General features: G+C 40.6%; 1 protein-coding gene across 1 annotated transcript in view; it reads right to left on the minus strand.

Moving 5' to 3' along the window:
• The window catches only part of LOC147367068 (guanine nucleotide-binding protein G(q) subunit alpha), a 315,174-nt gene extending 299,936 nt beyond the window's left edge, over window positions 1-15,238 (minus strand). The window contains exon 1 of the mRNA XM_086415620.1: window positions 14,932-15,238. Within this exon, the coding sequence (XP_086271746.1) occupies window positions 14,932-15,067 (136 nt within the window). The 5' untranslated portion in view covers window positions 15,068-15,238. The remainder of the gene's footprint in view (window positions 1-14,931) is intronic.
• Window positions 15,239-15,455: the final 217 nt, after the last annotated feature.

Below are 15,455 nucleotides of genomic sequence, written 5' to 3' on the forward strand. Positions count from 1 at the left end.
CAACCAAATAAACCTATACTAATTTTAAGAAAGTAATAAAAATAAGGCAAAAATAAATTAATAGGGTATCAAGACTATACAATGGAAAAAGAATGTCTTTTCAACAAATGATGCTGTTACAACTACATACCCACTTACAGAAGAATGAAATCATAATCCTACCTCACACCATATACAAAAATCAACTCAATGTGGGTCAAAGACCTAAATGTAAAATCTAAAACTATACAACTCTTGGGGCTTCCCTGGTAGCGCTACTTGTTAAAAAACCTGCCTGCCAATGCAGGAGACATAAGAGACGCGAGTTCGATCCCTGGGTCCAGAAGATCCCCTGGAGGAGGGCATGGCATAGTCTTCTTGCCTAGAGAATCCCATACACTGAGAAGCCTGGCAGGTTACAGGCCATAGGGTTGCAAAGAGTCAGACACGGTTGAAGCGACTTAGCATGCACACACGCATACAACTCTTAGAAGAAAACATGGAGGTAAATCTTTGTAACCTTGGATTTAGCAATATGTAACACAAAAAGCATCAGCAACAAAAGAAAAAATATAAACTGGACTTCATTACAAGTAAAAGCTTCTGTATTACAGTACAATTTTGCACACAGCCAAACCTCATCAGTTCTATTTTCTTTTTCCCTTGGAGATATTCATCCTAGGGCACTCCATTCTTCCATAGATAAAAAGGTCAATTTTCTAGAAATATCTCAGTTATTAAAGTTGAAGCTAAAAGTGGTTTAAAAAATCTAACTAAATCTAAAGTAAACCTGAAACCTAAACTAAATAACAGATAGAGGCACCTGTTAGTTATTTTTGTAAATAAGCAGTTTAGAAAAGAAATTGAAGGCTTTATAACAGAAATTCAATAAATGCAAGAATTTTTTTGCCCATCAGATTAATAAAAAATCTAATGATAATAAGATGTGCCAAAACAGTTAATAACATAAACTAGAAGTGGGAAATAAATCAACACAACCTTTCTAAAAGGCAGAGGGTGGTAATGTGTATCAGAATGTTAAAGAAGCCTATCATTGAACTAATGATACAACTTTGAGGAACTTACCTGAACATATACATGTACAAAGACGGATCCCCTACAATATCGAGCAGTGATTATGAAAAAAATTTAATGGCCTCAAACTAAATATATATTAACAAGGGGTCAGGTATGCTGGCATACAGGGGTGGTGTGCTGGCAACTTTTTAACTAGTTTTGCAGGTGTGGGTAAGGGAGAGCTCTTATTCGTAATATTAGCCTATTTCTGTGGTATGAATACCCCAATCATGGCTATTTCAAGCTACCAAAATGAAGTCAGTAAATGCAGAGTTGAGAAGAAATGTATAAAACTGGCTTTGATGAGCAGGTGCAAGCTAGCCACAGCGCACCACTGCATGTTTCCTAATGCACTGGACCAGTAACAAAAAAATGCACCGCAACACTAAAAAGCCATAAATATGATACAAAAGATTTATATTAAATGGCAAGATATCCATTACATGTTACTAGATGAAAAGAGCCGAGCACATACAGAACAACTTATGCTGTACTACCTGAGATGCTGTAAATTTATGTGTATGCATTTCATTTTCATTTTGAAAGAAAAAGAACCATACAACAGTGATGTGTAAACAGTATATTCAATTGAGTTTCATCCATAACAAGAACAGCAAATCTGATTTTTGTGGAGTATCTAAACCAGATTAAGATTTTTATTTTAAAAAAGAATAGCAAAAGATCACCAGATTTGGCTTCAAAGTAATTAAAAACTTCTGTATTAAATAATACAAAACAAAGTAAAAGAAAAACAACAGACGGGGATTAAATTATTTGCAGTAAACATGAAAAAGGCTAATTTCATTGTAAGCTCGAGTTCACAAACAGGCAAAGGAAATGAAGAGACAACTTACAAACTAAGGAATTCAACTAGAAACAAACATACAGGAAACGGTCAATCTTACCAGTGATCAAATACGTGCACGTTTTAAGTGCGTACCTACCAATTTATTATAATCTTATTATAATGCTCATGATGTTGTAAATGATACACAGTCATTTCAGAATATGTTTAAGATGTATGTAATCAAGAATTATAAAATTTTTCATATCCTCTAACTTAGAAGTAACAGTTCTATTTATCTATTCTAACAAAAGTGTGCAACTGTGTGTGTTTTAAAAAAATGCGATCTATGCCAAGAACTTCATTACAGTGTTACTGGAAAATTGAAACACTGGGAGAAACCTAAATGCTAAAAAAGAAAAAAAGAGTAAGCAAGCAAATTAATATATACCCTCTAACAGAATATTATACACCAACTCTAAATATTAATATGAAGTTTATATAGGCACACAGAAAATGCTTATAACATGTTAAATTGTACAGTATGATTACATCCATACAAGAAACATAAAAATAAAACAGTCTAGAAAGGAATATACAAAACACAAAAAAATCATGTTTTTTTTGCATCAGAATGGTGCATTTAAACTTATGAATAAACTTTAAAACATTTTCCATATTTTGTCTAATAAACTACTGCATTATTCATAAAATTTCAAAAACACTGAAAAACACAACAAAAAAATATTATGAACAGTCATTTCAAAGGCCATGAAAATAACAAAATGTAATTCTTAATCATGTAAGAAAATTCTTATTTGGAAGAAAAGTACTCCTTGACTCAAACTTTGTATATTCAATACAATAGTTTGTTTATTAAAGTTTGTTTATAGTAAGTTTAATATATAATAGTTTGTTTATAGTAAGTTTATTAAACCTTAAGCAACCATACCATCAGAGGATATATCTCTCAAATGCTTTTCATTATTTCATTTTAAAAGGAGAATAAAAAGCAATATAAATTCAGGTAGTAGCATACTGCTTGAAGATATATAAAGAAAGAATATTTGTTATAGAAAAAATAAATGATTGTGTGATGATGTAATTCTGTATTAGTGGTGCATAACACTTTAATTCTGGGAAGGATACATTGTAATTTGAGTAGCAATTCACAGATAGACCCTAGGGATTTAGAAAAACCCTAGACAAGAATCCCTGTTCCCATCATAAGCATGGTCTGGAGTGGAAAGCCCTACAGAAAATGTGTTTCTCAAACGACGTATCTGGTGACTTCTGTGAAAATGTATTTGGAGTCAAGATTTCCCTGAAGTCTAATGACTTCCTCCATTAAAATGCAATCCTTTGTCAAGAATCATATGGATGGGGAAATACAAATTATTTATCTGAAACTGATCAAGCAAGATACAGGTATCTCCTCTGACCAGAAGATGGGAAACCAAGGAGACCCCTTATTACAAGAGTTGACATGTGCCCCAAATGTTCTAGTCATTTCTAAGGTGCTTCAGACAACATCTTAGATGGTGACTCAACACGTAATGGGATGTGCAGAGGTTATCCCATTCATTACTTTTGAACACATCAACACCCTGCCACCTCTAGAATCCATGTCTGGCCCAAGGTTGGCTCGAGAGATGCCAATACTATGTTAATTCATTAGCTCTTAATCCACAGGGAATGATTAGAATTAGATCAGCCTCTAATAAAAAAGAGGCTGATTTCAAGTATCTTTTTGTTTCAGCATTCATTAGCTCTGCTCTCAAATTATTCAAAATTATTCAAATTATTCAAAATATATTTGCCTACATTTTGAATCAAGAAATCCACTTAATTATATTATGGACAAATGAAGCCCATTTTGCATGATGGTTGTAAACAGACTTTAGGGACCCTGAATGATCTACTCCCTGGACTTGGATATGACAGCCCAGAATGTCAACAGCTCCTAAGAGAACACAACCAACACACAGGTGCCCTTCTCAGCTAAAAATTACAAATGACTTTTATATTACATCACTCCACCCAAGCAAGAATACACTGACAAGAATATCTCGTGATACAATTTATCTTACTGCCTTGGGCAACTGAAAAGGCACTCTACTATAGGAGAAGCAAGCCACTGGGAAAGCAGATTTCCTGAGCAAGAGACGTCCTAATAACCCATTACCAGATTAGCAGAGCTCTCTATACAGTAATAGATGCATTTCTATCACCTTAACGGAGAAGGCGATGGCACCCCACTCCAGTACTCTTGCCTGGAAAATCCCATGGACGGAGGAGCCTGGTAGGCTGCAGTCCATGGGGTCGCGAAGAGTCAGACACGACTGAGTGACTTCATTTTCACTTTTCACTTTCATGCATTGGAGAAGGAAATGGCAGCCCACTCCAGTGTTCTTGCCTGGAGAATCCCAGGGACGGGGGAGCCTGGTGGGCTGCCGTCTATGGGGTCGCACAGAGTCAGACACGACTGAAGTGACTTAGCATAGCATAGCAACCAGCTAACAGGGAAAAAACAACAACAATAACAACAAAAAAAATACTTGGAGGAGTCTGGTTGTAACTCTTCCTTTTGATGTGTGAATGGTTTTCCTCAGGACACAGTCTGACCTCAGCTATCTAACCACCTCTGGGAGCAAAAGGACCCAAAGAGTGCATGCAACAAAAATGCCTCCCATGATCTGGGAGAGGAAGGGCATGGTAGATGTGACGACAGTGCAGAAACTCCGTAGGGAGCTGAGTGGAGCTGAGAAGTGGAAGCTGCCTTGGCCGGGCTTGGCCTGCTGGTGTGGCCAAGTCAAGGCACAGCACAGAGCTCCTCTTCTCTGCTCTCCTCCTTTCCTCCACAGCTTAAGGAGCACCTAGCTACCCCACCTCTACAAGCAGCAATATCCTCTGCCCTGCCAAGCCCCTCAATATCCCCATCACTCTCCCTCACCTGCAGCTGTTCTCCTGTTTCCCTGCACCTGTCCCATTCCAAATCTGAAATCAAGAAAGTGAGCCTGGAGCCGATAAGATAATGAGACAGCCGTAGGCCAGGAGGAAAGTAGGGTCAAGGAATGCAAAGAGCCTGCCTGGCACCTCCAGTGGGTCTGGGCTCTTGTAACAATGTTTCTCCAAAGCTAGGATTTGAGTCCAGCTGTTCCTTCTTTGGTCACAGAGCCCTTTCTTCAGATTGCAGACAAAGTAGACAAAGGACACAGGAAGTTTCTCTGATCATGGTCATGACAATTATGTGCAGTTCAGAGGCCACAGAAGTGTGTGTGTGTGTGTGTGTGTGTATACACACATACAAATACATTTTTAAAAAATAGGACATGTCTTACTTCATAGTACGAATGTGTCAACCCTTATCTATTCTTCTGGTTTCAATGAAAGCCCCAAGGGAAAAATGGGCACCATAATGGAAGAAGAAAAGGACACAGGTGGTCCATCCAAGGGTTAACTCTAAATCTTTCCTAGAAAGCCCTGGAAAAAGGACCCACTGGCTCCAAATACAAAGCATCGCTCAATGTGCTCCACTAAGGTGTGTGAGGCACTCCCAGTGCTCAGGGTCAAAAAGGCAACCTGCCGTCACTGAAAAAGGGCAGAAATGCACTTGGGCAGCAGAGATTCCTTGCAAGCAAATGAAAAGCATTACTTAAACGTCAGTGGAGAAAGAGGAGGAGGAGCAGGAGGAGGAGTGAGTCCAAGGTAGCTGCCTAAGAGTATCTAAGAAAACACACACAGGCCTGAGCAGGGCCGCTCAGGAGAACTGAGCCTCCGTGTCTCCTAGGATGTCACCCTTCCTACAGGAAGCAAGAGACTCATGCTGATATGACAGGAGGCTTTTGATACCACTCCCTGAGAAGGCAGTGAAACTATCAGCAGTGTGCCAGGCAGCACGAGGGCAGCTCCAGGCAGACTCGCTAACGCCGCCTCACAGCTCTGGCCCAGAACCCTCCAAGCCGTCTGTGCCTGCCTGTGGGGAAGAGAGAGGAGAGTGAGAGTGCCCAGGGGGAGCGCACCTGACCTGGCTATGCCTCCCATGGTGGCTGATCACTCTTGGGAGGTGGAGTCTCAGGTGCCTTGTCCAGGGGTAAGAGAGGGGCTGCAAAGTGGCTGAGATGCCAAAGCTGCAGAGGGGAAGCAAAGAAAACTTCCAAGTTCAAACAGCCCTTAGATATGGTCCAATCTCTGCATTCTGTGGGTTTCTATAGAAACAGTAAAGGAACAAAGGAACAAAACACCCTCGGGTTAGTTCAGAGTGGTAGGGTAGGAGTTCTCGATGGCCTTTCAGTTACGGGCTTTAGAAAAGATACTCGTGACTGCGGCAACGTGCAGAGCCATAGGAGTATTTCGTGGTTTGCTCAAATAAACTCTTACAAAGCCAGGGTGCCATTGTTTTTGCATTATTTACTGGTATTCAACAAGAGTCAGAGAGAAAAGAGAGTTAAACTCTTAACAAGTACCTCAGCATTCTTTTAAGGGCAAACCAGGAACAAGAATTAAAGTCATCCTATATTATTAGAACAAGTCAAAGGAAATGGGTCAGCTCTTTAGGACAAGAGGAAAATTGCATTTGCCATCTGCAGAAAGAACCTATAATATAACGAATGAGCTCTGAAAAGTGTAGATCTTAAAATATCAGTTCACATGGCAAGAAAATTTCATTGCATCTCTACCTTAAAAAATAAATAAAACCAAAAAACCTACTCAGACTGAATGTATAACGAAAGCAAAGGCTGCTGCTCAAGCCACTGTCCCTATGGGGAAAGAAACACAGAAAGAGATGTTTCAAAGCTCTCAAGTAAGTGAGGTGAAGACATTCAAATCAACAAATGCAGAAGATGCACTATTACCCAACAGAGGACCCCAGCTCCTTCTCCCCTTCTAGCACACGCACTGCATCCTATTTTGAAACCGGGTGGCCTGTGATAGATGATCCAGCTTGGGCTCGCTAGCTTTCTGCTGGTAACCACGCACCAATCTCAAGTTCCCGCCCTCTGGAAATGGAAGGAGAATTTTACATTTTGTTTGATAACGTCTTTTGTTTTGCAGACCACAGCGTTGCTGCAGAAAGTTAATCATCTCCTAAAAGCATATTCGCAAGTGTCTTTTAATGCATTAAAGCACCCAACTTCCCCTCTCACCAGCTCACAGCCACATGATGTTTAAAAGAAGCACCAACTTGGAAGTTCCCTAAATCTTAAAGAAATGCACCCACCAGAGAATCTAAGGAATCCCTCCTTGCATTTGGTTAAGGACACTGCGATTAGAGTAAATGGGTGGGTGGGATACCATGGAAGGGTCTTTGGGGGGGCCTGCAGCAAAAAGCTGGAAGACTGAGTAATGGGTGGATGAGACTGCTTCATTTCTCTCTAGAAACAACTGCTCAGCAGCAGTCACCAGGAAATACATGGAAAAAGCCACCAATCACCCCACCACCTCTTCACCAGATAGAAATGTAAAAGACATAAAGTAAAAATGAAAACCATGAAAAAAAATTATTTAAAACCATAAAAGAAGCAAAAGAAAAACTCTCCTTCAATTATTTACTAAGTGATGATGATTGAAAAAAAAAAAGGGGGGGGTGTCAAATTTTGGAAAGAGGCAATTAATTCATGATTTCAGTTCTCCAAAGGGGGAAAAAACATGAGGCTATCTCTCAGAAATATACATGAACATGTTTCTAAACATCACTATCTACTTCCTGCAACAGAGACAAAAAGTCTCACTCTAACTATTTTTTTTTAATTTGTGGATCAATTATTGTTCCCTTCTGTGAGGTTTCAGAAATATAATAGCATTAAAAACATTCTGGTTCTGACCACACCACAATCCATCACACATTTCCTTGAAAAAACTATTTTGTTTTCAAAGCAGTCAAACCGCTCACAATCCAAAATTAATCCTATAATAAAGGTGTGTAGAATCTTCAAATTTCAAAGGACCTGTGTAACAGTTTTCCATTCAAATTGTTGGATAAACTACGATCGACTTTTCAACCTGCAACAATTATGAAAATGTTCAACTGAATCATTTTCCTAAGACAATGAATGAGAAGCAGGCAGAGAGACAAAAATGACTTTGCCTTTAAAACAGAATTTCTTTCACCATGCCCCAAGTGGCCCACAAAAGGACAAAGAGGTGTGGTAAATGGAGAACAAATCAATGATACCCATTAGAAGAAAGCAAAATGTTTAAACTCACTCCCTCCAATTGCTCTCTGCTTGCTTCTGGGAACCCAGCTGCCCACCCTGCCCCCATCGTCCTACATCCACAAGTTCCCAGATACTGAGTCCCCAGTTATACCAGAATGACTGTAAACTGAGCAAGAGAAAGTGCTTCGCAGAGTTACCAAGAAAAGAAGGGCCACTATCTTTGTCCTCATGTAGCTTCCCTGGTGGCTTAGATGGTAAAGGACCTGGCTGCAACACAGGAGACCAGGTTAGATCCCTGGGTCGGGAAGATCCCGAGGAAGGAAATGGCTGTCCACTCCAGTATTCTTGCCTGGAGAATTCCATGGACAGAGGAGCTACATGAGTAGCCCCATGGACTGGGGCTACAGTTCATGGGGTCACAAAGAGTCGGACACAACTGAGCAACTAACAAACACATACAGCTTCCACTTGAGTTAGAAACACAGGGCAAATGGTCACTAACTGTTTCTCACAGTTAAAGGCAAAAAAAAAAAAAAAAAGATACACCGGCTCCGAGGAAATAATATATATCACTCAGGAGTTCAAATTCTCAAGACCATCTGCTTCCCCAGTTGTGTAATCCCCGGGAAGCTTCTAGAATGGCCTTCAGATTATTTTGTCTTTTTCTTTGTATTAAGAGCCAATCAAAAAGCCAGCCCCAGGAAGGATAACACCCAGAAGGACATGTCAGGCTGAGGGCGTCAACTGTAAAACAACAAGAACTGTGAAAATTGCTTGTAGTCTTTCCTGCCGGCAAATAAGAAACAAGGGTGTGTCCCACACAGCACATTATTTTATACACAGTAGGTGCTTAATATCTGTTCACTTGACCAACATTCCATATGCAACTGTTCTTTCTTATGGTACATCTGGTTTAAAAAAAAAGAAATTTTAGAGGAAATGTTTGTTTTCCCTAAACTGGCAAGTGTTTGTTAAATAAATGAATTTGAAGATCTTGATAACTTTATTTTTAAATAATATTAATTTTGTTCTTCAAAGTGAAATGTTAGGCTCTTAACAAAATATTCTGCACTGATTTCAGAAATTATGGCTAGGTACAAAGGTCAACCCCAGAGCTATTTAGCAAATTCAGTCTTTGGTTCTCAACACTGATATGGATGTTTATTTTGTTTATAAAGCCCAGATTCATGACGACCTAAGATTTATGAACTCATTTATGACAGAATATTTAGGTCCTTTTTTTCCTTTTTATTACATGGCAGATAAGAAATCAGACAGGTTCTTTACATATCGGTAAGGAAACAAATCATAGGTGATTTTCAAACAACTGCCTATAATTTTATTAGTAACAGCTGTTCACACAAAATAATGTTTGGGTCTGAGAATAGCTCTTTCTTTAATGGTACTCCATCCGGCAGAACAAGAAAACACTCACTGTTTACTGTAGTCAGTTAGTGCCACAGATTTAATTACCAACAATCACACATTTTTCCTTCTATTACTATTTCACACTTCCCTAGGATTAATTCTGCAGAGATCATAACATTGCTTTAAAGCCATTATAAAAGTTTCCCTTTGAAAAGTCACTGCCCTCCCCCTTCAACCAGAAAATGAGACTTAAAATTTGTTGTTACAAATACTTGCATTTCCCTCAACCCAAAACAGAGAGTCTGGAGAAAACAGATTCTCTCCACCTTCTCAGGGAGAAAGCAATCCTAACCTTCTTAAAATGGCTTCTCTCTCTTTCAAATGTACCCTTTGAGCTCTCTCATTTTTCCTCTGTAACCCTCAATCCACACTTCCATTAATACCAAAAGAACTAATAACCTCCCCTTAAAGAAAAACTAATATGAATGCTGGAATCAAAATCATGCTTGGCAAATCTTGTTCATTTCTTTTCAAGTATAAGTTTGCCTGGAGCATGAAGAAAAATGTGTTCCTTTTTACTGCTAAGTTTAGCATAGCACGCAGCCTCACAACTGCAAAAGCTGTTTAAGGTCCTTAAAAATTCATCTGTAATAAAAATCATAACTATATTTAATAGGCATCTCTGAAAACTGAACATAAGCCATCTCGTATAAAGTGCAGCTGGGTTGTTTGATTTTTTTAATGAAAAAGAGGCTATAAAATTTATTTGTAACAAAATGGCTACTAAATTATTCTTCTGGTTTTCCTTCCTAAGTTTACCTAAAAATATTTGAATAGATATATACTAGATAGCTTCATTGTTCAGTAGGGTTGTAATTTGCCCCCAAAATTCCCATATGAAGAAACAATACATTAATACATAAGTACGAGATTGGCAGTTATATGGCAGATCCAGACAATGAACCTACATGGTTCAAAGCAAAAATTTTACTCTGAAGGCTTTGTTATTTGGTCAGAGCTCCAGTTTTGATTTTTATGAGGGACGCTGCCACTTCACTCTTCGGATACAAACTATAAATACTTTGTTTCCAAAAAAAAATAAAATAAGGAAAGAAAAAAAAAGAGGAAATGCATTCAAACAAATCCTGACGTTTAGAAACATATTCAAAACTTGGAAACTAAAAGAGTAGCAAAAATAAAATTAGTTGATCTTAAAGCAGCCTCATAATCACCATATTATGGTATTTCCAGGGAGATTCTGTTATTAGGGGGGCTTAGAAGGAAGCTTTCATTCTGCAGTTCTGAGTAGCCATCCTAGACAGCCACTAACCTCTAGGTTAACTTGGGCAATCGACACCCCCATCCTTGCGCCAGTGACCTCTACAGAGGGGTGGTGGGGTGGGTGTTTTTACCCAGACCTGTATGAATGAACTCTCCACATACTCTAAATTTGTCAGAACACTCCCAACCTTCCAGGTACCTTCCTGCTCTGTAACTGTTCGCTCTTCAGTACAAATGTATATTGCTCAAATTAAAATCATTCTTTCTACAATTCCTAAAAGTTAACCACTGTGGTTCTTCTCATGTAATTATATATAGGTAAATTGTAAAAATCTCTTCAGTCACCACCTGTGCACTACAGAATTTAAAAATTCACTCTGCTGAGTGTGTCATGGAGAAAAGTAGATGGCAAAAAGATGAGAGGGTTAAGCTAGCTTCTATACAAAAAAAAGTAACCAAGACATGGTATGATTTCTTTTTTTTTTTCCTTTAAACTTTCATATTTTAAACATGATTGTTATCATTCCCAAATGCAACCAGCACAGAACTGTAATACACTGGTTCACTATGCGATAAAACATCTTACATTAACACTTCCGATCCCAAAACTAATTTGTAATCAATTGGCTCAAAGAGTTACACATAGTTATTTTCAAAGGTCATGATTTCCTCTATCACAGAATAAAAACTCTACATTTCTCCATGTCTCTATAATGTCTTCATTGTTTTATGGTCCCAATTTCTATTAGGTTATAAAGAAGCTTACTTATTCAATAAATACTTACTGAGAGCACTCTATGAGTTAGAGATTGTGCTAGAAGCTGGGATTTTATCGTGTGCAACAGGGAATCTGTCCCTACCCTCCTAAGCTTCCAGTCTAGAACAGGAAGAAAATTTTCAACCACATTTGTAATTCAGTTAGAAGAGCAAGAACATATATTCTTTCATCTAAAACTGGCCTAAATTTTGCCTCTTCAGTAAGTGGAATCCAATCAATAAAAAAAACAGCAAAATCTTTCTTGCTAAATCTTTCTATTTGATGATTAAGATCTGAAGAGTAAAGAGTTTAAAACATGTAAAAGAAGAACATGTTAAAGGGGAGAAAAAAATGTATCTTTAAGAAGCCGAAATTTCCAGAAGAATATAGTTGACCGGAAGCAGGTATTCAATGGCACTTGTTTTATAAAGACTTAAACACAGATTATATTAAATAGTGACCTACGTACCACCAAAGAAATATTTAGTTAATATTTATAAATATTAATTAATTAAAGGAAGTAATGTATATTACATCTAAGAAGTATATAAAAACTTCAGATTAAAATATTCTCTTGTATATCTATGTAGACTACAGTTTTCTTTGAGTTGTCTAAGAAAATAAATACTAACATGAATTCTAAAATACTAAATGAATTCAGAAAATGAATAAACAATTCAAAATTTAATACATTTTATGACAGTAGGTTTCTGAGTTCACTTTTTAAAAAATAAGCATCAAAATAAGTAAGTATCATAGAATATGAAACATATTGGCATAATTGCTGGATATGTATCAAGGCAGACCAAATTTCACTGCCAAGCTTTCATCTAGGCAGGTAACCACTATTTTCTCTTGTTAATTTCTTCACAATATAAAATTAGCTAATTATGTGAACAAGGGTCTCCTGCCAAATACACCCATTTTCCTTAAAATGGCGTCATGCTTTGAACTAAAATTTACTTTGAAAATAATTTTACATTGAATTTCATTTAAATACAATGGTGATCCCTTAATTTAAATAAAGTAGTTAAAAATATTGGTGAATCTTTTGAAGGGCCTCATTTACATGAATGAAGATTCAGTGCACTCATCAAAGCAGCACATCAGGCATCCCTCAAAAGGAACTCCTTCTGATACCTTCCCTGATCCAAATCAACCATCACTCCTCTTCTGGATTCAAAAATCAGAAGCATACACACAAATCTACAGTGAGTATACAGCATGACTACATAGTATAGGTACTGCAGTAGTTATGTTACAAAAGCAACATACCCAGAACATGGAGCTGTAGTAAACCTTACGTGATGTCTAGGGATTGGGTTTCTAACAAAAAGTTGTACACTTTTAAAGTGCTAATAAATGTAGGTGCTAAACCAATGTCCTTTTTCTACCACTTCTAATAGGCCGTATCAGGGGGCTGGGGTGAGGCTGTATTAAACCTTAGTCAAAAATCTAATACGAAGGGGAGAATAAAAGTTCTCCACACTACCACTTCAGTGGTAAAATTGTTTTACTTTAGTTTTTGTCCTTATAAAATTATCTCCAAGTTCACTTTTTAAAGCATAATATGTTACTTAAGTCCACAGTATGTAAGTAAGCATCCATCTATGGGTATTTCCCCAAGTCCTCCTTCTAGACATTCAAACCTAGGCCCGAAACAGACAAATTCCCTGAGCTCTAATTCAGCTGCTAGGAACCCAGGGCTGCCACATTTCAGGCAATGGGGTTGGCCTGAGAGACCTCAAATGCCCTATTCACAGCCAAACAAACAAATAAAGACTCTACACAGGGCAAAAGAAAAAGAAAAACCATCCTCAAGTCTTTCTAAAACACATGCTTTTCCCCTTAATCATGCACTTAAACTCCATTCTTGTCTCCTACCCACTCTAGTTTCTTCTCAATCTTGAGAATTCAGAAAACATTCAACTACACCTTTTCAGCCATGAGAAGTAGCTCAAAATGAGAATAAACATAAAAAATAAAAAGATCTTCCTTTTGCAATTGCAGTTTTCCCCTTCCCTGGCTTCATTCCCTAAAGCCCGCCCCTTTTATCCAGGGTTTGCCTTCTGTTCTTTATAAACGTGCACATTTATCTAATCTGGTTTCAAAATGAAGACATTAAGCATGGCATGTGAATTAACCATTTGTAACTATTCGTGATCATTATGTTTTGTTCCTTCTTGTAAACGATCCAGTACATAAGCAGTTCCCTCCCAAAGGCAATTGGTTCCTTGAACCAGGAGACAGAATGCTCAAGATAAGAAGGAAAATGCATGCTTCTCAAATCAGAATTGATAATATTCTCCTCCAGAAATGTCTGAGAAACCTATTTATTATACACGCAAATATCCAGAACACGAGTGCAGACATTTTTCAGGCCTGTTACTGCAAAGCTGTTCTTCCTAACACAATAGCTCAGAGTTATGTCGCGCTGGCCTGAATGTTGATTCTGAACATTCTCCCAGAGATAATAATCAATAAAATTCCTAGTGGAGAAATGGCATTTTCTTGCTAACTTAATGTGAAGGCAGAATAGTGGGTTATTTTTTAGAGATTAAAGGGACATTTTTTGGTGTTCACTTCCCGTTTTCCTTCTAGCCCAGATTCCAAAGATATTAAATGCTGTCCGTTTTAAACAAAAGGTTTCTATTTGTTCCCATGAGAGTAATTGAGAGGCTGTACTGGCAACTATTGTGAATTCAGGCCTACATCTGGGTTGCCACATTAAACAAAAGATACCCATCGCTGTCAACAACCACACAGCACAACCCTCCCGTATCCCTCATCTTTATCTGGAAGGGATGGTGGAGACAAGAAACACGCCTGTCACCATTAAGAAACTCTTCTGGGCCCCTCCTTTCGGTGGTCTGGTGGCTAGAGAACAGCACTCGTGTGACACATATACATGCTCACCTCCCCGCTCCCGGAATACGTTAGCCCCCTTTCCTCAGAGAGCCAACCACTCGGCTCCCTAATCATCACTCCTTGGAGAGTCCAGTCGCGAGTCTGTCCACCGTTCCACCATTCGCTCCCGACCCCTAAAAGCACTGATAAAAGATGCACACAGGCCACCCCACCGCACGCCCTGGCTCCGCTTGACACCTAAGGCCACACGCACACACAGTTCTCCGCTCCACCACCCCACCGGGCGCCGCGGCCACGACACTGGAAGTTCAACCCTCCTGCCCACCTTCCCACCCGCGCTTCTCCCCGAAGCGATTTGCCATTCAGCAGATGCACAGCAGACAAACGCGCACCCCGAGTGCACAGCCCTCAGGGCTACCGAAAAGGACAAGCCGAGGCCCCGGGCAGAGCAGCCGCGACCCCTCTGCGCGTGCCTGTGTCTGCACGCGCACGCGCGCCCTTCAGGGTGCGGGTAGTGGCCGGGGCCGCGCCCGGGGAGGGCAGGGGCAAGCCGCCCGCGCCCGGGGGCCGGGGCCGCAGTACGGGGACTGGGGGTGGTGGGCGGGGGGCGCAGAGGTCCGGCGGGAGGGCCCGCTGCGTACGGCCACGGCGGTACTCACCGAGCAGCAGCAGCTTGAGCTCCCGGCGGGCGTCCCTCTTGTCCCTGCGGAGCTGCCTCTCAATCTCGTCGTTGATCCGCCGGGCTTCCTTGGCCTCCTCGCTCAGGCAGCACGCCATGATGGACTCCAGAGTCATTCTTTCAAAGTGCCTCGCTGCAGCCCCGCCGGCACCCCCTGCTCACACGCGCGCACACACACCCTCCCGCCCTCGCTCCCCCGAGGCAGCGGTGGCCGCCGAGCCCCCGCCGCCCGGGCGCGCGTCCGGGACGAGATCGGGGAACCGCCGCGGGGGCCGCGGCCAGGGCCGGGGCCACCAGGTGGGCCGGGGGTGCGGCGGCTGGTGGCGGCTCGGGCTGCCGGGAGGAGCGAGGCCGGCGCGGGAGGCGGCCGCGGGCGCTGGCTCGGGGGGCGCGCTAGGGAAGGCCGCCGCGCCCGGCCTCGCTCAGACGCCCGCGCCTCCTTCCCCGGGAACAGGCGGCCCGCCTGGCCCCCCGCGCCGCCGCCGCCGCCGCCGCCGCCGAGGC

This window comes from Bos grunniens, chromosome 8, assembly GCF_055505025.1.
Source record: "Bos grunniens cultivar Pamir isolate PY7600 chromosome 8, Bosgru_T2T1.0, whole genome shotgun sequence".
Lineage (NCBI taxonomy): Eukaryota > Metazoa > Chordata > Mammalia > Artiodactyla > Bovidae > Bos > Bos grunniens.